At 37.2% G+C, this 26,747-nt stretch overlaps 1 protein-coding gene across 1 annotated transcript; it reads right to left on the reverse strand.

Moving 5' to 3' along the window:
* Positions 1-1,527: 1,527 nt before the first annotated feature.
* ORC3 (origin recognition complex, subunit 3) lies at positions 1,528-26,205 on the reverse strand. The gene is made up of 14 exons (XM_009586122.1): positions 26,057-26,205; positions 23,769-23,928; positions 22,840-22,953; positions 20,845-20,978; positions 20,295-20,358; positions 16,888-17,004; positions 15,905-15,984; positions 12,100-12,233; positions 9,566-9,645; positions 8,995-9,092; positions 7,949-8,090; positions 4,026-4,142; positions 2,867-2,946; positions 1,528-1,671 (listed from the first exon to the last, which is right to left on the reverse strand). The coding sequence occupies exons 1-14, from the start codon at positions 26,203-26,205 to the stop codon at positions 1,566-1,568; spliced, it is 1,575 nt and encodes a 524-aa protein (XP_009584417.1). The 3' UTR covers positions 1,528-1,565.
* Positions 26,206-26,747: the final 542 nt, after the last annotated feature.

The following is a 26,747-nucleotide window of genomic DNA, read 5'->3' on the forward strand; positions in this document are numbered from 1 at the left end:
TTACAATAAACTTAAGTAATCGCCATTCAACTTTTAAGTAGACTGGGAGGGACAAAGTCTAAGCACTTTAACTGTGCAGCCCTTTCCTAGGTGATAAAACTGACCTGAAGTCTCCACCCATACTGCCAAAATGCATGTGTCGTGGCCGGTTTATCAATGTATGGCAGACATGCACGCTGTTCTGGAGGGAAACACAGCTCTTCCCCTTTGGTTTCCAAGGCTTTTTCCATGGTTGGAAAACGTGGGACACTGACATCATCATAAACACATTTGCTCCCCAAACAGGTCTGAGAGAAGTTGAAGCTTAATGCAGTGTAGCTTTTGAGTGCCAAAGAAAAAGGATTGGGCTGGTAAGGACATACCCATGTTACTCTGATACCTGGAATCAGGTGTAGGTTTTTCTTTACAACCTCAGCTCCCTTGGGGACCAGAACCCCAGCAATGCCTCTGTTTTTTTCCAGCTTTTTGGCACAGTGATTTATTTGTGGCTTTTGTTATAGTATCAGGCACTGATCTGTGACTGATTATAGGCAGAGAATAGCAGCTCTTTGGTCTATCCTGACCAAATCAGGAGCAGGTGTGAGCCATTCCAGTCCTGTTCCTACAACAGCACAGAATTGGTAACCTGTACTTAGGTGTAGGCACTGCTCCGTGCTGGCAGAAGCTCAGAGTGCACCCTGGGCTTGCTTACTGCACAGGGCCGAGTGGCCGAGGAGGTTCTGTCAGATAAGCAGTGCTTTTATTTTCACACAGCTGTTTCCTTTGCTTGTGTACAGTACAAATCCAAACAAAGAGAAAAGTTACAGAGCATACTTCAGATGGGCATTTTACTACCTTCCTCCAATGTGCATGAGTGCCGTGTTCTCTCTTAGTCTATGCTGACGCAAGTTCCCCTGACAGCAAAAGTCACCTAGTACTAATCAACTTCACTAGAAAAAGAGAATGATTTAAACAGTTTTTGCTTTTGCTCTTCTCAAAGAGCAAAAATGTGTATCTTCAAAATTATTCTGTCCCTTTCTCCTCCTCCTGAAGGAGTTTTCAGGGAGTTATGACCAGTTTTGGTTTGAAGAATGCGCACCAGAGGCTGAACATGGAAGCTTATTGTCTCTTCTAGCATACTGATTTTATTTATTTTTACATCTGTAGTTCAAGGATCTGGAAGGCATTTTATAATGATGACTCAAATCCTATCAGCTTATAAGCAAGTTAATAATACTGCTTCATCCCTTCTGTAGCTTACACAGCCAGTGTTGTCCTTTTGGCTTGCTAGCCTGAATTATATCAGTAGAATGCTAAATATCACACATCAAAGAAAATTAAAACTGGCAAAACAATACAGTATTTGGAACATGAGCATTAATAGAGCAGTACATTACACAGGGAGGCCGAATATGAAAAAAAAACATTGCTATTCAAGTCTATCCAGGCACTCAGAATGTATCTCGCAGCATTCAGTCATCGTTGACTTTGACTCAGTATGCAAAGTTAGCAAGGACTAGTTTAGTAGGAACACAGACATTGCACAACGTTAGAAAGAACAGGTTTATTAAGATGTCGGTGGCACATTAACAGCCTCCCCACGTCAGCCTTGCCACATGGTCGGTTTTCTGCTTGCTAGGCTTTATGAAGCCTAAGAGTTCCAGTTCAGAAACAGCTCGAATAAAACGAGCACTGGACATTTCAGTAAAGGAAACTGAGTACACTTTTTATGACACGTATTGATGGAGACACCGTTCTCTCTAGGAGGGAAGATTTCTAAGTCATGGTAAGCACAGATTACACAAAAGTTGTGTTGTACACTAAAATTGTTGGAAGTTAGGGCAGAGCCTACAGAAGCACAAATCTATCTAATTGGTATTTCTTTTGCTACATGCATACAACGTGACAACAAAGGAAGAGTTCCTTTCCCCGCTACTAAGAGAAGCTTAAAGCCTACAAAGATACTAATTCTGTAGTCTCTCAGCAGAAGAAAGAATTTATACTTTCATGTCCCTTGACAAAAAAACAGGAAGATGGATAATTACAGAGATTTTTTTTTTTTTTGAGCATCACCTTTTCTTTACGCGCTATTCACTATACCTTTCTTGCTGCCTTCCTGACACAAAGCTAATATATCCTTGAGTTAAATAGAGAATTTAGTTTTGTGTTAATTACCAGTGGAGCTTGTAAAAAAGGAAAGGCCTTATACTAAAGGAAAGCTAGGTGTAGTATTAGAGCATATAAATATTCTTCCTGTAGTTAAGCCTCCTTTCATACAACTATTCATCTCTTCTCTGTAGCAGCACTACTGTTGGAGCCATGAGTTTTGGTTCTAATGCTCATCCTTTAAATATTTTGCAGACCCCACTGCGAGAAGCAGAATGGATATTTTGTGGGAACTAAAATCCTCAACTCTAAGGTGCTAGAACTCATGGCTTCTACAGAGACACTATTGTTAGCATTTCCTCTGCTAATGCTTCCATCTTCCTCATAATAAACTACTGTCTCTCTCTCTCCATCTGCTCCCTAGGTCACAACTATCCAATATCTATTCCCCAGTAATGCTCACCCCTATACAGCAACTGTACCAACTCAGATGATTTAACCAAGCAGAATAGCTTCAACTTGTTTTATGGACTGTTGGTTCTGTTTCAGACCCAAAGAGCTCCTATGGACAAAAGCTGCTCTCTTACCTCGCCACCCTCAGCCCAACTATTTTAGCTGATCTATTAGTGTGATATTTTCAGTACATTAAGGCTTTTTAAACTAGTCGTGTTTTTTTTCTGGAATTAGTTACCAGTGCACGTGAAGCTGTATTTTAAAAATCCTGGTTCATTAATCCTGTAAGCATTTGAATGTCAAACTTGAGAGAAATGAGAAAGGATACTGGATAATATCATCCACCTGGTCTGAGGAAACTGCATCTGCATTTGGTCCCTCAACTGCCATCACGACAGTTGAGAAAGCCTAGAAAGGGAAAAGCAGCACAGATTTAACACATTTCACAGACGGACAAAGCTGCATATAAAATAATGAGCTCTAAGCTGATGACTATCACTCAGAAGGAATGAGATCTTGGAATGATAACTCCATGAGAACATCAGTTCAGCAGCAATCAAAAGAGCAAGCAAGGTTACATGTTACCATGGCAGGAACATAGAATGAAAGACATCACTTTATGAACTTGTGTGCCTGCATTTTAAATCCCAACACAGTTCTGGTCCCTGACCCATCCTCAGAAAAAATACAGAACTGAAAAACATTCTCAAAGCGAGACTGCTTAAACATTCTGGAAAAGTGAAGGAGGTAAGTTGGCTGTGAAGAAATCTATAAAATTGAGCGACAGCAAGAGACTGGCTAGGAATCTTCTGTACACTTTTATTTCCAATACACAAACAAGGCAGCAGCAAACAAAACATACTCAGAACAAGTAAAAGGAGCGTCCTCTGCACTGCATGTAGTTAAGCTACAGAATTTCTTGCCAGAGAGTGCTGTGGTTGCTAAAAAGTTATATTGCTAATGTAATCCAGGTAGGCTTATGAAATACAGAGGAACCATTCCAGTTTAGGAAGCTTTAGAGCTGCTTGTACTCTCTCCGCTTTTGGTCACAGTATGAGACAGGATATCAGGCTAGAAGGACCTTTGCTCTTCCCTAGCACAAGCATTCTCTCCAAGAGCCCCACACTTGCCAAGCAGCAGCACTTGCCTGTTTCCATAAAAGTGTGTCACAGAATACTTAAAAACAAAGGGGGGGGGAAAAGGTAGCTTTGTGAAGCGTAAAATCTGATCTGTGCTGAGCATAAAATAGAAGCAGAAGCAAAAGATTTTCATCACAGAGTAATAATGCTGGAAATAAATGATTCACAGCAGTCAGAGGAAGACTCTGGGCTTGTGATTGGAGTTACTGTGTGTTCTTGCACAGGAGGGACTGAGGTATGCAATGATGTAAGCTGTCAAAAGGGGCACTAAAGAAAAGCAGACATGCAGCAAAAAGATAAATCAGAATGCTGAAAGCAGGTAAAGGCACTGTTTGCATTGTCACATACCTCTAACCAATCAACGAGATTAATCAACCTGCCACACTCCAAGTGAAGCTTATACACTATGCATATGTCAGGGGCTTTATTAGAAATGCTTCCTCCATCACTCTTCAAAGCCTGATTCTGATGAAAAAAAAAAAATGAAGGCAGTTTTTAATCTTGAACAATTTTAAGGGCTAGATACAACATTATTTCAGGAAATTCACATGGTAGGTGTTTTAACCAAATGTTTACTGTTTGTGTGTTTAATGGCAAGTTGATGGTACAAGAAAAAAAAAACAAACAAACCCTAAGAAAATAAGAAAACATACCATTAAAAAAAAACCCAACGAAAAACCACCCAGCTACTTCACACCTGGTGTTCCTCCTACAATTCTGTACACTTACGCAGTCTCGTCTCTAATGAGTGATTATCTGATTAGGCTTTTCCCCAATTCTTTTGCTAGTTCTATTTACATATCAGAGAGAAATATTCTGTTCTGTGGATTCAGGAAAAGAAACTAGTCATGATTTGCCTCAGACTGTACCATGTAGAAAATAGAAAAGTGTCCCTTCCCCCCCGCCTGCCCAAAAGGAAAGAGGAAGTCTTAGTATAGAGCTATCAGATGTACTAAAAAGCAAAATTGCTTCTCTCATCTCAGAGTTTTATCTTTGAAATGTAACAATCATTTCTGTCTGGCTTGAAACTCAGCATCTATAAAGGCAAAAGTCTGATTTCTCACAAACTATTCTATATGTCAGGAAATTCAGGTCATCAGCACCGAACCATTTTCTTCAGAAGTAAAAAAGCCACTTGAGCCAGAAGCAAAAGTCTCTGTAGAGCTGCAGAAATGTACAACTTTTCATATCAGTTCATCTTCTTTTTTTCCAGTTTCCAGTTTCATGCACTCTAAGAAGCCAGCTCTCTTAACATGAAAACAACCACTGATCATTCCTTTCAGTTCATAGAAATTTTTGCTAAAATGCTTTTATATGCTACTGAAATATGCAAGTTACTTTTGGGAAGTCTATAAAGCCCTACAAGGATACCTTCATAAATAAATGCTTTTCAAGATGGGAAAGAAGATTGGGCAAAGAATAAAACTTTGCTCAAGAATCTCTAGCTTACCTTTCACAGATCTCAATCCCTGCAATTGGTGAGACTCAGATTCAGTTTGGACTCCAGCACTTCTGAGACATTTCACAATTTGCAGAAAGACTAACCATTTTCAAGTTTATTTATTCTGTACAAGGAACACAAAAGCTGCAGACATTAGGTTAATGTCTGTCAGTTCAGTCCAGATGGTCTCCAGATAAATTCAGAGTAACATGACTAAACCCTCAAAATGTTACAATCCAGACATTAATTTACCAGACTATAATTCAGGAGCATACCGTAATAGTTTCAAATACTGCTGTTACTAACCAGCACAGCTGAAGTCACACCTTCTGGCTGATCTAGTGGCTCACCACTGCCCAGAGGGATAACACTACGCCTTCCTCTTTTCCTATCTGCTACTTCTCCTAACTCTGTGGCTTCCTACATTTTACACTGATTTTCTAATCTTAAGGCCAGAACAGTTATCACAACCAAGAGAGGATGCACCTTCTAGAGCAACTGCACTCTCCTGGTACAGGTTCATCTGTAGAAATTAACATCTAGCTGGATCACATGCAAATGCCGACAATGATCCAGGGAAGATATTACTGATTGGCACTGCAGGATCTCTGCCAGCACCTGAAAGAATTCAGCCTCACTTGTGATAACTAGGCCAAACCTTTACAGCATAGCAGGAGGGAGCTGCAGCTGCGTGTGGGGAAACCTCAGCTTCCTGAAGCGGCAGCACACGTGTTGTCCCCGAGAGGAAATAACTAGACTGACAAGCAGGAAGCTGCCCTAGAATGAGCAGCCAGTTGTGAAACCACCTGTACAGCACAGGCGTGCTGTTTCAGGAAGAGAAGAGTATGGGAGTGGGAACAACCCAGAACACTGCTGCTGAGGGGTTTCTTTTGCTTGACCCTGCCCCCAGAGGCTAGACAGAGGACAGACTCATGCCTTGCCCTGCAATCAATGTTACTATCTTTTCTAAGGACCAAATGCTAGTATCCCCTTTCCCTGATACAGGAGCTTAATTGCAACTCGAGGTTTTTCGTTTCATAGCAATCAAAGCATCTTCATGGGTAATAGGACTCATTCCTTGAGATCAATGTGAAAAATCGCCTTTCTTACCCAAGGTCAAAAACAAAACTTGCATGACCATCTAAACCCCAGGAAGATCCAAGATCAGATTTCCTTGTGCTCACACAATACGAAGCAGTGCCTTGCTGGTATTCCAAGTTACAACTTGTTGAATTTCCAAGGGATCAGTGAAAACAGAATTACACATTTTTTGTGGGTTTTTTTTTTTTTTTTCAGGATAAGTATGACCTTTGGTTCATGTTTTGCTAAATAAATAAATAACTGGACTGGATTCCTGTAAGAAATGCATCACATATTAATCATTTGCTGCTACTCCACTGAAGCAGATCCTTTTCTGTCCAAGCATTCTGGAAGGAATAGCTCTAGAGAACTTTGCTCTGGTCGTGGCCCAGGAAAGTACAAGCCATGCAGAAGTCATGGATACAATTAAGAAAAAATATTTCTTTGACTCACACAGATTAAAATGCTAAGCAAGGTACTCAGCCAATACTGCTGCTGTTAGAAACTATGCCAAACCTTCACAATCTACTCAGAAAACATCAGAAGTACATTAAAGTATGTCAAAGAACAAAGTACAGGATGACAGAGGTCTTTAAATCCTGTTAACTCATCAAAGCAAATACTTATTAAATACATCAGTAGCTAGATTTCGCTAGCTCTCCTAATCTGTATTTTTACAGGTTTCTAAAAATATAAATTACTGAGGTTCATATTGGGTCTCTTTAATGGTAGCCCACTTGCTAACTACTGTTTTCACAAATAAGCTCTTTAAGTGGTTTTAGAAATAACTCCTGCACACAGCAAAACTGACAACCCTCATTCAAATAGAGGCACAGTGCCAACAAACCCAATACGAATCAAGTCGTAGATTTCAAAGACTGATCTTTATCAAGCATGGTTCCTGATAAGTGTTGGCTTTGACTCAAGTAACATATAATCAGTCAGATACAGCTACAACTAATGTTTTCTTCAAAAATGTAATCACATTTTTAAGGGAAATGTTAGGGCATAAGGATAACTCCAAGTAGCATCTATAATCAAGGACAAAACCATTGTATGTTCACTCCTTTTCCAAATCCCGCTGTATTAGTTTCTTTCGCTCATCCTGTAAATTTGATTTATGGAAGAAGTGGAAAAGGGGCTGCTTTTCTTCTCTGCAAAAGGGCAGGGTTAACTAATAGAATCAATGACAATCCTTTTCTTGGACTCGGAAAAGACAGGCTGTCAATACACAATAGATATTAAAATAAATGTAAAAAGAGAAACAAAGGACTCCTTTAAATATGCTGTATTCAAGCTATTGTTAATGTCATCACTCCACCTGAACAGAGCCTTCACCTTACAGCAAGTCTACACAGTGAGGACTAAGCACCAGCCCTGTAAAGAAAGTCTCTGGAAAGAGCCACAGACACTGTATTTTTCCCCATGGACAGTCACCCCATTCATAATGGAGGACAAAAATGACTTTTCTGCTACATTTACAGGAGAAAGAAAAGATCATGACTAGAACGGGCTCTGGAAAATGGATTCCCCACAAAAAACTCTTTCCATAATTAGTTTCTTTATTTCAGCCAGATTCCCTAGCTCTTTGCGAAGTCCCCCGTTGCTTATCAACACTAACTTGCTGGTTCTCTGCAAAACAGCTGAATGTGTGCCAAGCTTCACGAAACAGCAAAACCAAGCCTTACACATCATCCTCATGTGCAGCCTTCAGAAACTACTCCAGCACCACAAACAACTCGCTTCTTACCTTCAGGTAGCAGTATGGGTTATTTAAAGCTGTATGAAGTGCAATCCTTGGGGCAGCATTCAAGTGCCCACGGAGAACACTGGCTGTGTTGAAATACACTATCTCATGCAGAGTCTTGTGGTCTGCAGGAATCAGGTAATCTCTGAAAAAGCAACATGAGGTATGGGGGAAGGAGTGGAGGTACAAGCTTTACCTTAAGGGAAACAACAGAAGTCTACTGCAGCCAGAGACTATAAGAATGTATGTTTCCCAACCAGTACTGACAAATCTCTGAAAAAACGAGATGAACAGTGCTGAAATCAACTTTTAAGCAGGGAAGTCAGTTATTATCAACTCTGCATCTAATGGATTTAGTGCAGAACTCTAGCTGGGCCACTGACAAATTAAAAAATAAGGCCAGCAGCTAAAATGCTAACACAAGTCATGTACTCTACTCCACAGATCTTGCTTATCTGCTCAAGGCCTCCTGATGAATCTCTGCTCATCTTTGTCTTCATATTTGAAGCTTTTTTCTTCATACACAGTCATATTTCTGTTAGCTTCTCTGCCTCCCCCCACCAAGGCTCTATAATTAACAAGTGCCTTCATCTCTTCCCCCATCCCAAGCCTTTCACATTTTCTGTTACAGAGCTGCCTCCAAAACCCTATCTGCTATGCTTTGCTCACCAAAGCAGTTCCCAAAATGGATAGGATATCACACTTGACATCTATACAGTTTCATAAGCAGCACAGATCAGCAAAGATTAGGGTAAAAACTCTCGACTTTATTTTGCCACATATACCCAGTCCTCCCTCAACTTTTTTCTGTAGCCAAAATAAGTTGGTCAGTTCATGTGCCAATTACTTCTACTAATCTATGGAAAAGAGATTTTTTAAATTATTATTATTATTTTTAGAGCCCTCATCAAAGACAGAATAGGAAGGGAAAAAAGTGTGCTTCATACCGCAGGGACCAAGACACAATTTTGACAAGATTAACATGTTAGCAAAATTTGTTGCAACTTATGGTGCAAACTAATGCACGAATATAAAATGGAAAAGCTCACCTGACAAGACTGTCTATATAGTCAACAACTTCAAAACGAAGCTTTTCAAATTTTGTCAGTTTCTTAGACCGCCTTGATTCCTTCAACTCCAACAAAGTCTTTAAAAAAAAAGTGGTGCATAAAACTACATGGTAGTTATTCTCTGGAGAACACAATCTATATGTTTAACATGTATAATTAATTTTTGCTGGCATGTCCTCACTGATGATGTTTGAAAGTGTGACTGTGCAGTTATTTTTATTTAGGTCGGTGTATTCAGTTCTCAAACTGGTAGGAGTTTGAGAAATTAAGAAAAATATGTGTTAGGCAGAATGTGTAATTTACAAATTAAATAAGAAGAAACCCCCTAATTTGCATTTTAAAATCCTAGTTTATGACAGATATTTTCTATAATTTTCTATGCATCCAGTGAGCCTGACATATATAGTTGGTACTTATTCATTTTTAAGAAGAGTTAGTTATACACAACCTTTACTCAGAGCTCCAGCAAGCTGCGAAGAACTAACCATGGACAATTACACCTTAAGAGATCAGTTAAGGAACTAGTCAGTAAAGCCTATGCAGGTCTAACCTTCTGAAGATGATAAAGGTCTGTCTTCTTCTGGAGCTCCTTTTGTGACGATACGGACACATCTCGTTCTTGGAAAGCTTCTGCTACTAGAACAAAACTAATGTTTGTTATGTGGGGTAAACTTTTTCTGACTACCTATATAAACCCCCTAACCCAAGCAATCTGAGAAGTGTTCAGTTACGTGTTCACATAGATCCACATACAGGCAGCTTGGAATCTTGCACCTTGTAAAAGATTGTTAAAAAAAGGAGTCGGCAGTGCAGCTTAGCCAACAGTAATGAAGTAACTGAAGCAATTCAGCCCTGAGCAAAGATCCAGCACAAGCCTTGCACATCACTTGAATTCCGCTTATGTCATCCTAGGTCATGCTCTCAACGTTTTAAAGTTGGACAGATTAGTACTAGATACTACTGATGTTTTAGGAGTGTTCAAAAAACCACACACTGCATATTTTTTCCTTCTCATATCGGAAAAAACCAATAAGTAAGAAATGAGTTCTCTCTACTTAACTCAGAAACGGCAACCAGAGCAGCAAACCAAAAGCATGCTAACATGTTTCATTGTCCAGTTTTATTCTCATCTTAATTTACAACAAAATTTTGTTATGCCATGTAGTTTGTTGATCAATTGCACCAATAATTAGCAATTTTAGGTAAAAATAAAGAAGCAAAAACTCCCAAAGCACAATCAATGTCAGGACGAGTGATAATCAAAATCAAAACAAAAGGTAACTAGATTTCTTGCCTTACTTATGAAGATGGTAAAAAGATGGAGATTTCACCTACAGATCCCAGGTAAAGCTCCAATCAGCAGTGACAATCATGATATATAAAAGCTTTTTGGTGACTTACATAGAATGAGTTGGTATTTCCAGTGCCCTGTGGACATTTGTATTTGTGTTGAAGACTTCAAAACAGAGAACTTCCTCTCTCCACTACTATACCAATGTATTTTGAGATATTTTTTATCAAATCCTTCAGCTCAAAATAGACTGAACATATGGATATTTTGTTTCCTCAAGCTTCATGCTTTTTTTTTTTCCAGTTCATTAGGCAGTTGGGAAGATGGACTTTGTTGTTGTTCAAAAAAATAAATTTTGGACTATCCTTTCACTCTAAGGGCTCTGTGGGAGATTTGGGTACATACAATTTTTGGCAGACTTCTGAAAACTCCCACTAAAGATCAACACAATCAGAGAACCATACAGGAAGAAGTCACCTAACTCAGCAACCTATTCATATAAAGTTATCTTAACTTCCCCTTCTCACTTTTTCATTATAGCTTAAATCCGCTTTGAAAACAAACTAAGATCATTCATGGATTCACTAGACCTCCTCTGCTTTAAAAATATCTTCAAATCCTAACTGAAAATAAATACAGCCTTTTTTTGTTTTACAGTTCTGCATGTCCCTGAATTCCCTGAGTTGTTCTTTTTTATTTATTTCCTCAAGGTAAAAATCCAACTACTTAAAAGCCTTTTGCTTCAATTCTTTTTTTCCAAACTAGATGAACCTTTAGGTTTTCCACCATAGTTCAGATTCTTCAGTGCTGGTATCTTCAGTGACATATACAGCTTTTTCAAAGTGATCACTTACTTCCTGTGCCACAGCCCCGCTATTACTGCATCTATTCAAAAATACATGGTACAGGCAAGAGCCAATTCTTCTAAACAAGCCTCAGTTAACCCTACAGCATTACATGACTACTTTAATTAATATTAGACTGCATTTGGTGGCTTATTGCCTACTTGTCCAAATGCTGGGTAGCAACCACACTGATAATGAACTTCATTTAATATGCATAAAACAGACCAGATGATAACCACTTCATCTTCAAAAGGGAATCATAGGGGAGCATTTCTCCATAGTTCAGGGGAAGCAATGAAATTCCTATTCCAGAAGAATGCTGGAATATGTCATACTCCTATTTCAGAAGGAATATGTCAGTTTCTGTTAAGCTGCCTCTGAAAGACGGAAGGCTGCTACTTATTTGCCTTACTTGAACTTTCAAATATGTCCCCCACCATGAACAATCAAATATATGGGCCTGACAAGTTACAGCATGTCAGCAGAGCCCTGACAACTGGCGCTGAGTGTCCTAGCTCTTATATGAACTTAACTGAAGGTATAGGTGAAAGAACTTTATATACATTTGGATTAAATACCATGTCATAAGGAAGTCTGCTCCTATTTATCTTTCAGTATCTGTTTTTATTTGTTAAATGTCTTTAATGATTGCAACATCTAGTAAAATGCTTAAAATATATGTATGACAGATTTAGTGAGTAATGTTTGCTGATCTGTCCAATTTCTTATCTTACATCACTCTTCTGTATTATAAAAAGCATGAACCACATACCAATAAAGAATATAAACATTTCCTAATTTTGTGCATGTATTTAAAAAAACAATCCTGAAAAATCTGATGGTTTGATACAATGACAAGGTATCACCAGGGAGAATGATACCCATTGGTCAGATTATAAAACAGCTTTAATATAATCTACAATGGAATGTATGATGGTACACACCCACCTTCTAGTTTCTGAAACTGGGTCAAGAACTCCTTCAACTTCTCTACTGTCTTATCAAACTCCTTTCCAGAAGATGACACAAAAATTTCCACACATTGTTGAAGCATGGTTACCAAATCAGACTTATTCAACATCCTAAAAGACACAATTGTTGGCTGAAGTTGAAACACAGAATGATGAAACAGCTTTCAATCTTCTTAGTTGAAAAAAAGTTTTAAAATAATTTGAAAAAACTCTTTTTAAAAGAGAAAACTTCCAAGATTTCAAGCATTCAGTCTTGCAGTAAAGTCAATTTTTTCCTTGCTGTCATTAACAGAAAGAAACAAATCAAGTTGGATAGATGTCCTTCACATTTTCCTGCAGAACTGACAACGAAAGCTTTTCTGATATTCTACGTAAAAACACTTGCTGGACACAGAGTTACATTTTTTGAAACTGTGAGTCAGTTTAGAGGGGGGAAAAAAAAAAGTATGGTAGGGTTCATAACTCATTCCTAAGAATCGTAAATGAAATGGTAAAAAAAAAAAAAAAAAAAAAAAAACAGTAACATATTTTTGCTGGACACAGAGTTACATTTTTTGAAACTGTGAGTCAGGTTAGAGGGGGGAAAAAAAAAAAAGTATGGTAGGGTTCATAACTCATTCCTAAGAATCGTAAATGAAATGGTAAAAAAAAAAAAAAAAAAAATCAGATTAGTATGTATTCACACATCCACAAAATCCATTACTCTCTGTGATTCAGAATGATTCTCAAGCAAAATCCGAATTGCTGTTTTCTGCATTTAATTGCTATAAACCTAACCACCACTAGAATCCCAGAATCATTTAGGTTGGAAGGGACCTCTTGAGACCATCTAGCCCAACCTCTAGCCTAGCATTTACTTACTTTTAATTATGTATTAGGGCATTTTGTAAATGTCACCAAGCACTGCTCAGTCTCAGAATCTTAATTTACAAGATATCGAAGCAAGTCCTTGCAAATATCCATAAATAAAATCCAGAATTACAGTCACTGCATCAAGCCAGTACCATTACACATGCACTTAACTTTTTTCATGCAGTGGGAGAGTTTCCCATTGCTAAACACTCTGGTTCTGAACAATCACACATTTGTAAGAGCTGCTGTAGGAGCCCTTCCCAGCCTATTCTTGTGGTTTTGCTTTGTCTTATACAAAACAAAGGTGCTAATACAAATTTACGACAACAATGGGATTACACGGCCCAAAGAACAAGCAAGAGGGTGGTTATCACATATCAGGAAACAGTAAAAGATCCTTTTCAGCCTTTTGGGCTTGAGATTACTGCAAGGTATGCCAGGTATCAGAGAGCGGGGTTAAGATTTTAATTTGGTTAGGAGACAGGCTTAAAGCAGAAAGAAAGATCTCAAATCATCCAAAGACAGTAAATAAATCTGTCTCCGATTATTCAGAGACGAGTTATGAAAGAGAAGAAAGGAAGCTAGGATGAAGTCCATAGAAACTCCATCTAAATGCTGAAGTGGGGAATCATCTGAGGAAGTGATAACAGAGATTGGTCAACAACAAAATGACAACAGTCACAAAAGGGTAGGGCTGTGATAAGCAGTATATGACGAAAGACATCAGTGATTAGCAGACAAAAACAGAGTACAGTATCTAGATAGAAGACAATACGTCAGACAGTCCTCGAAGTTTTGCCACCTAAAATCTTGACCAGATGTCCCAGCCGGTTAGCTTCCCATAACCAACCAAGTGAGACACTCTCCAACATCTCTCTTCTGATTGGATTAATCCAATGTGAACTAAAGCTCGCACACTACCCCTGTCTCCCCATGATATTTTTTTTAGACTCTAGACAATTAGCTTAAAGTAGAATAACTATTGGATTGCTAAAGTTAGATCACCTGAAACACCATCTTTGGGGAGAGCATTTTTAGCAGAACGGATAAAAGCCAGTTCAAGGAAAGACTGAAGTAGAGAAACAACCAACCACAAAAGGAACTCAATACAACAACTGAAAACCCCACATTCAAACATAATTCATGAAGGGCAAAAGAAAGACTTTTTTTACAAATCAAGAAATAAATTGATCAAAAGCTTCTCTATTTTTTACTTTCTAAATACAAGGAAAAAAGATGGACTCCAGAAGAACATTGAAAAGAATAATAAGGGATGGCAAAGAGTGAACATGAGGATATCAAACAGATGATGTGGCCCCTGGGAGGACAGAGATATTAAGGAACAGTGAATAACTTCCATACTTGAGCAAAGGGGAGAAAAAAGATGATTGTGAGTAGAAGGGGAAAGATCACATTTTTTTTATTTTCTTTTAACAGATAGCAGCAAGATTCTATGAAGAAAAAGGAGAGACAAGAGGAAGTATATGTAAAATGGAAAAGGGAGTTAAAGAAAAAGTTAAAAGCTGAAAAAATAATAATCACAGCTAGAATCCCAAGTATTCGAAGGAATCATGTTGAAGGAGTTTTGTCAGAAAAATGACAGAATTCCTGGATTAAAAAAAAAAAAGAATAATTTATGAAAGGAATGACCGTGATCACTATATTTCTATCAGAAGCTCCCACAGTGGGAGCCAGGACCAGAGGAAAATCCAGAGGGAGATGAACAGATAAGAATAAAGGGGGAGCAAGCCAGAATCTGATGGCAGCACCAACTTTGAGACAGGAGAAGAGGAATATTAAAGGAAGTGGAAGAAAGCAAATTAAACATCGGAGGAGAAAAAGGAGAGGAAAAAATGGCCGAGAATTATTAGAGATTACAGAACAGACAGTACAGGAAAGCAAAATGACACATTTGTGGGCAAGGGTTGATAGGTGACTAAGTGCTGTCACGATTCAGGAGAGTCAAAGAAGGATTAAGAAGGAAAGACTATAGAAATGACAAATCAAGCACATAATCCTTTCAAAGGGATGAGAGTAAAGAACATAGTACAGTGGTGGTGCATAAGAACCACTCAATATGGCGAAGGTACAGTTTGAAGAGTATGTTTCCATGTGTATATGAGCCCAGAAAGTTATCCTCCACCCCCCAATGACATGATTTTTCTATTCAATTTTACTGTCAGAGACACATCAAATCTCACAAGCTCAGAGGCTTTTGAAGAGGCAGTTATGGTAACCATGTTGCATCAGCTCCTTGTGCAACAGAACTGGTGTATTATTTGAATGAATGCAGCTATCAGGAAACAGCCACTTGCCATGATAAAGCACGTTTAAAAGTCTGTAGCTGCAACATTGCAATTGAAGGGTTTTCTACTAAGAAAATTGGCTTTTATGACTTTTCCATTTTAAACACTGACAGACAACTCAAGCGTAGGCTCTCCTAAAGTCCTAAGCTCACAATAACACAAAAAATTAACTCAGTTCCTGTACAAACTGTTAGACAAGGGAGGCAGGGGGAAAGCAGTAAAACAAAAAAGTAAGAAAGGCCCCAACTACTCATTTGGAACAGATTCTAATTTTCACAAAAGATTAAAATTTAGGCCAACTAAAACTAATAATTTGGTTGATAATATCTAACACAATCATACTTTAAAAGACAAAACGCAACTGATGTTCTCATTCACACACAGTAATCTTGGTGGTTTCAGCATAATTACTCAGGGCATAAGAGATATTAGAACCTGGATGAGTTTCATGGAAAACAGTAGAAAACCAAAATGAAACCAGTAGTCAATTATACTTGCAAACAATTCTACAACTAGCTGCGAACAGGTAGTATCCTCAGCTTCAAGTTCCAGAATAACAGATGACTGATATTCTCCATGTGTACAGTGGTATTAAAACAAAATGAGGGGAGGGGGGGAAATCACCTTGCTAGCTGAAGAGATGACTCATACTCCTCTGTCTCCCACACTCGGTTTTCCAAACATGCACAGTACAGCTCCCTGATCTGTTATGCAAGGTGAAGAAAGGATAAAGCGTTTTACAAACAAAGCAATGAGTAACTCTTACAACAAGCTTTTCAAAGTAATATGTAATTCCTTTGGAGCTTGTTTCCCAGAGATGCAGAATGATTGCAAAAAAAATGAGAGCATTTAGTATCTTACAGAATTAAGCTCCTAGTGTTGCTGGAGTCTGTGTGTTGCTCTGCACCAGATTTCAAACAGCTAACATTCAGATAAAGATAACTGCAGAGAACAGAGAGGAACTCCAATCAAATGCCCCAGCTAAAACATCTTTTTATTAGCAAATACTGTGACAGTTCATGCTGATTTTGTAGTTAGGGACAGATTCTAATAACAATGTGGAATACACTGAGAACCAACAGACAAGCGCACATGCACAGAATACATTGCTCTTCTAGTGGAAGAAAAAAATTCCTTAGCATGAGAAGGTGGATTTAATGATGTTAGAGCAATATGGATATTAAGAGCAATTATCACTGTTCCCTTACTATCATTTTATTCTGTACAGAATGTTGCTAAAACTCAGACTCTTCATCTGAATTTGACTAGTGAGCTAATACGTGGCAGAAGAGTACACATTGTCTGCAATGCATACAAATTATCACAGATGTGGGAAAGTTAATGTGTGGATTCTTTTGCTGATCTGTGCATCTGCCTTCTCTTGGAAACTCCTTCCTGTTGACTGACAAGGTATGCATCCATGCCACTAAAGAAACCACATGCTCTTGCCCTCTGCCCATAGCAAGAAAGCATCTGTCTCCATTTTAAGAAGTAGGGAGCAAAGCAGCAGAATAGTAAACAAAGAGAAAGAATAAATACTTATTCAGATGTCATACTTTGAAACAAAAAAACCCCATGTTTCACTAAAATGGAGTAACATACATCACCTGCTTGCCCAAAGGATACTTTGGAAGAGAAGATGTGAAAACATGAAGACATCTCAGAACTGAAACATAATTTTCATGGTAAACATGCAAGTCCTCCAGCAACTTCTGTATTATTTCCTACAGTGACAGAATAGTTGTTTTATAAGTCATTCTGACATCCATTTATTTAAAACTCACATGAAGTACTTAAAATGACCCTGAAGTTTTGAATTGTGGTGTGCTATGATTTAAATCACCAGTCTTAAATTAAGACTACTACGCAAAAAAGCTGTATTTCAACAGTTCACTGCAATCACATTGCATATTGTTGATTTTATTTCTTCTTCCATCTCACTGGAGAATTGTTATTGATTAGCATTATTATTTTACCATTTTCAACTATATTTAGCCTTTAGATTTGGTATGTCATCTCGCAAAAATGAGACTATACACTATACCTTTAACAAGCAATGAGAAATTATATAGCTACTTTTACTAAAATCCTTATTATTTGCATTTTTGTATTATAAATGCATTTAAAAATTTATTTCTTATATTGTGGTTAGCTGCTCTTTTTTTTAGTTAGGTATACATAAAAAGACCAGTTCACAGAAAATACAGAAATATGCAGTTGCTGCTCCTATGTGCTCTTAATTTGACTTCTGTTTATTCATAGATTGAGAACTGCAGAAAAAAAAAAAAATCATGTACTAGGAAAAAGAAATTATTAACTGCTACTACTGAATTTACTGGATGGCATCTCATTATCACTGGCCTCCCATGGAAGCCTATGTAACACTTCTGGAAAACCACACTCAAAATTTCTGGTAGCTGTACTAAACTACTTTGGGCTCATTACATTTAAGTTTGTGAATCAGAAGATCTCCTCTCACTTATCTTCAGTCAAAGATAAAGAGGAAAAAACCACAGGATTCTCTACTTATTTTATTGCCATTTTGCTCAACTCTGAGCAAACTATTCCAAATGGAAAGACAAAAAATAAAACAAGCCACTGAAGTTCTCTAAAGTTAAACTGAAACAGATTATCAAAGATTTAAAAAAAAAAAAAAGCAAAACCTTATCTGCAGGCAATATAAGGAAGTAGTGGCATATGGAAAGATTAAGTATCATACTGCAAAGACTGAAAGTAACAAAGACACTTAGTGCTGCAGAGAGCTTTCTGATGTTAAAAAAGTTCAAGACGATTAAAAACATTGAAGACATTTCTCCCCATAGACTTCTTATTTATTAAAATTTAAGGGTCACTGATACAACAATTGTTTAAATGACTTCCAAGAGCCTAGGGTAGACACTCACAAGTTTGTATTTTAATTCTAAGCAGGATCATTAAAAAAAAACCAAACTATTCCCACCACAAAAAAAGCTGAAAGAAGAAAACAAATTCTCTTTAATGCTGCTACATCAATCTTATTCCCCCAAACCCAGAGCTTTATAGCATCTACATTTCCCTCATCTTGTTTCCCAGCTCAAGACTGATGTAGTTAATATACCTAAATCGCAATGCAGTAGTGCTATGTATTTTGCCAAATAATGGAGTAAAAAGGCATATTCTGTTTTACAAGAGTTTGAAAACATTATTAGAAGACTATGCAATGTCATTTCCATAAATATAGATTGCCACATTTACATAATTTCAAATGAAATTTGTCATGAAAACTTTCAGACAGAGTTGTAAGTAATTAGGATGTAAAATTGCTTTTAAAACTGATTATTCTAAAAAGGTGGAATTCTTCCCATAGTTATTAAAAAAAGCGGTAACAACACGGAATATAAACTGCAGCTGACAAAGGATATTGCAGGTTTAGGTGCTAAGCTTGAACAGCCAGTTTACCTGGTCCTGAACATGAACAGCAAATTTACATGAAGTAGTACCATAGTGACTTTGAAAATATTTCCAAAGTTTGGAATGATATTGTAGATTATTATGACATACAGAATAAACAGCACCTCATTAATGCAGCAATAGCGTCTTTTCTCCCCAAGTAGACTACACTGCCAGCTTGGCAATGCAATAATAGTCCTACCCCTATTGTAGAGATTAGAACAAGTGTCTTCAATTAAAATTTGTCAGAAGCATCATATGCACATAAGCACAAGAATTCCAGCTTCTTTCCCAAACTTACAGGGTGAGGCTTGTGAAATAAGGGGTATATTATTAAACATATAAAGTTTAAAACATGTAAAGTTTAAGTTGATGCGTATTCAGCTTTCAAAGTAGCAGCCCATTATATGATCTTTAAACTTTAAACAAAGAAATAGAGTCTCAGCTGCTCATTCCCACTCCTTCCCTCCTTCTGTTGTTTCAACAGGAGCATTTATACACCTGCAGAGTGAACTGCGTTGGGGAAATAATTCTGCAGAAACAACCCAGCAAAAAAATTCCCATGTCTTGTCTGTTTTTTGGTCAGGTTACTTAAACGGATTGTTTCTCTGATTACATTCATTGCACAGCCACACAGTCAGTTGTGCTGGTACATCTGCTGAGGTGTGCATAAACAGCAAGGGAACAGCAGTAGCTCAAGCTATTTTTGCCACTGAAGATTATGGATCATAAAGTCATGTATAAATCATGTCTCGCCTTGACTACTATAATTGCACTGCATTTGCAAACTTGCCTGCTACCAACCTCTCTTCCAGCCGTTACCATTGTTCTTCACACTTAAAAAGTGCTTACAGACCAGGAAGCTCTGCTAGTATAAATTAATTGTTTTATCTCTAGTAGTGTCATTTGCCTGACAGGCTAGCTATACCTGAGATGGAGAGTTAGGGGAAACTTTACTCTGAACAATGCTTCCACTGGGAGTGGTTCAGCTGGTGAAAATAACCAACAGATCTTTGTTGGTGAATTCCTAAAGAGCTCACAATAGTAGTAGCCTGACTTTAGTCACTTGACAAACCTTCAGATAAACATGTAACATAAATTAAAGTTTTAATCCTAGTGTGAATGTGTGCCTCGGGACCCAGACTGCCCTACTGAGTTCAATCAGAAACTAAACAGAGGGTATGGAGGATTAAGAGCTTATGAAATAACCTCCAAGATTACTTACTCATTCTTCAAACACTTCACTGACTTTCCAAGAAAGTCAGTCTGAGTAAGTATTAGAAGACCAGACCATAAATAAACCTTGTAGCCTTCTTTTTAAGCAGTTATATTTCTAGACATAGCTAAAAGTTGATGTAAGAAAAGTTGTGCAGCTTTGTATAAAGGTATACCTGGCAACCCTAAGAGATTTGGAATTTTGACTTGCCGATCTTAATTCTCCATTACTGGGCATGAAGCACAGTATGTACAGTATCAAAGACGTCATACAGAACTATAAATCTGAGTCTTGTATTTTATTATGCTCCACAAACTAATATATTGGGAAAGTTATTTTTGCTCTCCAAAGACATTCTTAAATTTTTACCTTTAAGAAGTTGTCTGCTGTCAGCAGTGCAATCTGTTTCTGTGATGCTTGACTTTCCACATACCTGATGGCAAGAAAAAACAAGAACATAAAAATTATAATATAAAGTATGATTAAAGATTATAGGGTTAAAAAATTCAAAACGTTTATGCTGCTACAAGGATTTCTTCCGAAAGATTCAAAAAGGGACAGTCAAATCCAGCAAGTTGAAAAGCCACTCCAAAACCCTAGAGATTATGCTCCAAGTCAGCTTAACAAGTTCAAAAGTGATTTATGGTTATTTGTCATAATAGCTTGTTTCTGTATTAAGAACAAGAGAAAAAAAAAATTCAAGTGATTACACATCACAGAAGCTGTACCCTCTAGATCAGAAGATTAAGGCTTCCTGAAATTAGTTAGAACTGTCCTCCTTTTGATCGATTTACCTTTGCTATAGAAACATACACACAAGTGATCTACAGTTTTCATGGAGCTACATTTACAGATTCCTTTTATCTTTTTTAAAGCTGACTAAATACAAGACCGTCCAAAAATTTACTTCCCCTTTTACCTCCTAAAAGAGGGCAGTCTTCGTATGTTTTCGCACTGATCATGTGATAAAGAATTTACCCTCTTCTTAGCGTCTACCAGTTGGCAACACAGTACACTAAGAGGCTGGGAATAGAAGTGCTCCACAATACAGAGCTGAAAAACAAAGCAAGAACCAGTGATGTTAATAAAATTCATCCTCACTGCTATATCTACCTTTTAATGCTTTCTTATTACTACAGTGCATATACTACAATGGTAGTAACGGTATTCCTTTAAAAAAAAATTCATCAAGTTCTTAAATATTCCATAAGTCACTACAGGACACTGATTATTCAGTTTTAAACACAGTCAAATAATTACTTTTTTTGCTGTATGTGCTATTCATTTTCAATACCTCATCTTTCCCCCCTCTTACATAGTGATAACTATAGCTTGTCAAATACTGTCTATTCACTTGTGTGAATTACTGCATTCTTTAGGTTACATATTCAGCTCCAATGTTCACAAACAACAAAGAGTATATTTAAAGATCTGAAAAGCAACTACTGTACACCAGCAAACTTATCACGTCCTAATTTCAACTTCTGTTTCATGTACACAAAAATACACTGCTAAGCTCTTACTATGCGTACGTACAAACGCGCTTTATCACCGACTTCAGCTGCACTAAATGTTCACAGCATCAGGGCCTTGCAGAATAGTAGCATACACTCATCACATCTATTCTTAAAAACAAAACAAAAACCCAATCAAACAGACTACCTCACTAAAAACTTTTAAAACATAAAAGCTGTCAAAGAGGAAAGACACTTTCTGTCAGAAAAGTTAACATCACTCCTAGACATAATGAGATGATGGTGATCCCTTGTATCTATCACTTAGGAAATCTGATCTGAAATTGCTTCATCCTTGAATACTTTTAATGCACAAGGACGCAGCCATATGCTGTCAGGGCTAGGACTTGTATTTTCATATCAAGCCAATGGGGAATCATTAAATCCTGGTGACTCTTTCAAATAAGAGGAGTTGAAACCCATCAAAGCCTGTGCAGGTCTGTCTGCAGGAAGAGGTACTACAGCCAGGATATTTCTCCTGGCCACATAGAATCACTGAATCTTAGATATCAAAGAATCTGAGACACTCTAAAGGTATATGACACTAAAAAGGTACACTTTACTAACAGGTTCACACATGGAACCAGGCAAGAAAGAAACAATTTCATAATCCTGCATTAAAACAGATTACAGGGATTACAAATTCTTTGGAAAACTCTTGTCTGCAATCCACACAAAAACTACAAGGAGACTCAGACACAGAAATATATTTAGATATGAAGATCTATATAAGACAATAAAAATATAATTATCATGCTCTGTATAGACTATTTTTGGAAACCCTGAAGTCTTCCACTTTGTCTCCTGAGAGGGTAAATATAACTCCCACATTGCTGCACAGCTGCTTGGAGCACAAGCATCACCTACTCTGAGGCACAAAGTAAGTGACCCCACAGCTCCCACTTCCCTGAAAAGGTAAGAAGCGTGCATCCAGAAACTACACCAGAAGAGTTCAAGCGGGGAAGAGACACTGCTGTAGCCTACTCACACCATGACAAACCAGAGTACAAGGACCTGGTACAGAGGATCAGAGCTCGAGAGTTCTGCCAGGGGTGTTAGAAGCTACAAGTTAACCTATAGCAAACTACAGGTCTTTCTACCCACCCTTCTTCTAAGGCAGGTTACCCTTTTACATGTAACCTTTAAATACAGTTTTTCGTGGCAGAGTAAGCTTTTACATGCTTCTTCATACCTGTCCTACAAGTTTTCCCTTAAAACCTTAGCAGTTAAGGTTTTAACTTTAAAACACCCACCTGTTCACAGATCCAAACTGTTGCCAAAGGACATTTTTTTCATCCAATTCAGTGACAGCAAGATTAGGACCTAAGAAATCTTTCAGTGCCTAGTAATTACCCTTTGTTTTCACAACCATAATTTGAGTTCTTGTTACCATTACCTACCTGAAATCCTTTGATAAAATTCTGGACAGAAAAATCATGGTACAAGAATATGTTGATGAGAACCTGCAGAACTTTCTCACCCAGTTTAAAGGGAAACTGGGCTGTCAGAAGCAGCTAAGGGAAACAAAAAGGAAAAGTAGCCATAGCAGAAATTCTTTCCTGAATTCAACTCAGCAAAATTTATATATACAATTTGATACAACTCTCATTATGTGTTAGCATTCAGCTAAATGAGATACTAAATACACTGACAACTTCTAAAAACAGTATTTCTACTAAAATATCCATGCAAAGATTGATTTTCAGTTTATTATTTCACCACATTTTTGTAAGTGCTTTTTACTAATATGCAGCGTTTGAAGTTAGTTTTCTTAACACTATTTTTGTATTTATTTTTAAAATTACAAATAACAGAACAGAGATTCCTGTAACAACCACAGATACCACTACTTTCAGCACGTTTTACTGTGATTTTGGAAATCCTGCACAAAGTGGTGTACCAAGAATCACACAGGCACAGAGTCTTATATGGCTTGACCATTTGGATAACTCTGCTAATTTTTGACAGGCAGCAAAATTCAGGCTGAACTGATTTTTTCTATGTTTAAAGCTATCTTTTTCTGCAACAAAGTAAAACTCAAATCAAAGCACTACTTTAATGAAGAGGTGGGAATGTCAAAGTGTAATTGCCCAAGTAGGCATGCACAGATGTCAATGCAAATGAAAGATGAAAGCAGATGTGTGAGTGTGTCTCAATGTGACAAGGAAGCTCTCAGTATTAAGCTACTCTGCAGCTATAAGTAGAAATATCCAAAACCCACAGGAACAGATTGCATTTCAAAAGCTTCAGACAAACCTACTTTTAAAGGCCACATATGTACACTGTGCTTGAATACACACACTCTCTTCCTATTTAGAAAGGGAATTACCTTGTCAATTACAGTAGACAGGTGCTCCTTACAGGAAAGGGACTGGAAAAGCTCTATGCACAGCAGAGAGGAAACAGAGTGAGGAAGTAAGCTGTGGATAATCATTGGAGATGTAGCGATTCCAAAAATCAGTACTAGAGGTAATTCGCGGATATGCTGACTAGGTCATGGGGGAAGGGAGGAAAAAAACATAATAGTTACATTATAGAATATCATGAAACAAAACCATTATGTTCCTACTACAGCACTGAGCTTAGATGCAGAAAGGGATAAATTAAAAAGTTTGTTGCCAATAAACCAAAAGAGTAAAATGAAGAAGATAGAAAGCTATTTAAAGCCCTAAATTAGAAAAGCAAATTAAATTATATTTTAGGATTCAAATTTCAGGAGTGGCATAAAAAGCATCTTTTCAGTTACAGTATTGTACTGGTCCTATCTTCCCAAAAAGTTATATTCAGACAATTGAATCTTATAATATGAATTTATTTTTTCAAGGAAATAGAGAAAAAAAATAAGAAGAGACAGCTAACAGTCTCAAGAAAATTTACGAATTTTACACCATTTAATAAATTTAAAATAAATATGAAACCCCTCTAATGTTCTATGTTCCCATTATACTTAAAAAAAAGAATTCCAACTTCTCCAGATTCAATCTTCCTCTTTAGATAATTTTTTAGTAAATGCTTTGAGAACTGATAATCAGGACTGAACGCTGTATTCCTTGTGAACAGGATACAAATTATAGAAAATACAGTGTTTTCAGTATTATTTCATAATTATTTTCCATTTTTTATTAGTTTCAAGGAGATACAAATTCTGCTATCTTAAATATCTTCTAGGTTAAACTTGACAGTTTATTCCTTTCCTCTGTTTTCACCACAGAAACTTTTTGACCTTTGTGTTCTAATTGTTATCCCACAATTATTTCATTTCTTTAAGTCCTCAAAAGTCATTGCTGGAGACTTAAACATAAAAACAATAAACTTCATATATTACCGTCCTCTGTTGATAACCTAAAAGAATATCGGAGAGAAACTGAATCTTGTGATTAACAAATCAGAAGAACCTCTCACATTTACCGACTTCACCCTTATTATTAAACATGTTTAAGACTGAAATGGAGAGAAACAACCCAATCGCTTCAATTAAGCCAAAGATCTTTTTCAATGTATTATGCAACTCTGCCAAGTTTCTATTTTACCCATCTTCTACATTACTTCAATCAAGACAATCTTTAGTTATAAGATCATTTGAATCCTTTAAACCTTTTTTCTGAAGAGACATACAATCTATGAAAAAAAGTTTATTTGCAAACAGTAGACTGACAGACCTGAACTGCACTTCATCTACATTCCACATGCTCATAATTAGGTATTTATCCTTGCCAAAATGCAAAATAAAACACAACACTTAAAAAACAATTAAAACCTCATTTTCCTCTGCCTTACACCCTAATTATTTCCAGATAATTGTGCATTTCTGATTTTACCTCTTGAAATGTTCCCCACAGAACCCATCTGCCAGATCTGAAGTAGAAAAATATTTTTATTGTGGGTCTCTCAGCAAGTGAAATCGCCTAGCCTTGTTTAGAGGTAATGTCAGGTGTGCACGCTGCAGCTGAATTAATTGTACAACTGCAGCCCCAATTCTGCTGCAACTGTAGTTTCAACCTATGTTCAAAGTTTTATTTTGGGGACTAAGTGTAAGATGCTATTTTTGGAGAACAGCATGGGGTTTTGGTTAGAATGCATGAGATGAAATTAAGGAAGACAGGTTAAGGAAGGACAGAAGCACAGGAGCACCCGAAGTAGTCAGCTACTCGTTACAGATCCTGGCCAACACTGAGAAATTCTCTGGGTAAGTTTTACATACTCTATTAGTAAGCTAGTGACCTTTAAGCAGCATTACATCAGTAGTCATACAAAAAATATACTCTGAAAACAATTTTAAAAGTCTACAGAAGAAAGATCTAGGCATCTTAAAAAATTAGTTTCACAATCACAAATTCTGTAACAACAAGTACCCATAAATCCTCTTATGTAAAGAATTAAATCAGCCACCCAATATCTCAACCCAGCCCTTAGGCACTCTGGTGCAGAGTTCCAAGTTAACTTTAGGATAATTTATGCCCAAAACCTAGAAAATAGGTTTTTGCTCCATCACTGCTGCAAAGAAGCAGCATCAATATTTCATTCCAACTCTCCACTGGCCTCATTGTTACACTTCAAAACAGCTGCAAATAGAAAATGGGTAAAGGAGTGGAAGAACTAAACTTCAGGTCACGTTACCTGCTGATGACTATGAAGTCTTGAAGTACTTTTGTGATGAAACTTTCCATGTCTTTGAATATAACTACAACTGGAGGAGATTGCCAGTGTCTAGAAGAGGAAGTTCTCTTTTTGCTTGGAGTTTTAGAATCCATTTTCTTTAAAGCCATTTGTTACACATCAATAAACAGAAGACAGGAAAAAGACTGAATCTCATCTACGATATTATAATGCTCCAAAGTGACATGACTGACTTTTTGCTAGTTGTATTTATCATTAGCATCTAGAATTGCAATTTTTCTTCCTTCTGTTTGGCACAGCAGGAAGTACAAAGAATAAACAAATTTTTAAAACGCACATTCCAACAAAGACAAGAATAGGTCTGTGGGACAGAACTGGTGAAATTCTGTTGGGATTAAGGGAGAAGATTTGAGTTCTGTACATGGACGTTGCCCATTTCCTGTATCTTTACCCAGTAATAAAAGGAGCATGTACTCATCAAACTTTTATTTAACACACTGCTCTGATGAAGTCATCATAAAATCAGTTCTAACTTCTATTCATGACAGAAACAAAACTTAAAACTTCATTAGCTTTATTGAATATAAAGATATAGAAACATTTGAAAATTATTTTCTCACTGCCTGTCAATGTAGTATGGACTGCAGATGACATAATGGCACATTATAGAATCATAGAATCGTTAAGGTTG

The sequence above is a fragment of the Fulmarus glacialis genome, unplaced genomic scaffold (genome assembly GCF_000690835.1).
Source record: "Fulmarus glacialis isolate BGI_N327 unplaced genomic scaffold, ASM69083v1 scaffold29819, whole genome shotgun sequence".
Taxonomy (NCBI): domain Eukaryota; kingdom Metazoa; phylum Chordata; class Aves; order Procellariiformes; family Procellariidae; genus Fulmarus; species Fulmarus glacialis.

Excerpts from the sequence above, each read along its gene's own strand:
- ORC3 (XM_009586122.1), bottom strand. The coding sequence starts at position 26,205 with ATGGCTTTAAAGAAAATGGATTCTAAAACTCCAAGCAAAAAGAGAACT. Across the intron at positions 22,954-23,768 it reads TGTCTACTGTAATTGACAAG|CTGCTTCTGACAGCCCAGTT; the intron begins GTAATTCCCTTT and ends TGTTTCCCTTAG. Across the intron at positions 17,005-20,294 it reads CAGCAGACAACTTCTTAAAG|GAAATAATACAGAAGTTGCT; the intron begins GTAAAAATTTAA and ends CTGTCACTGTAG.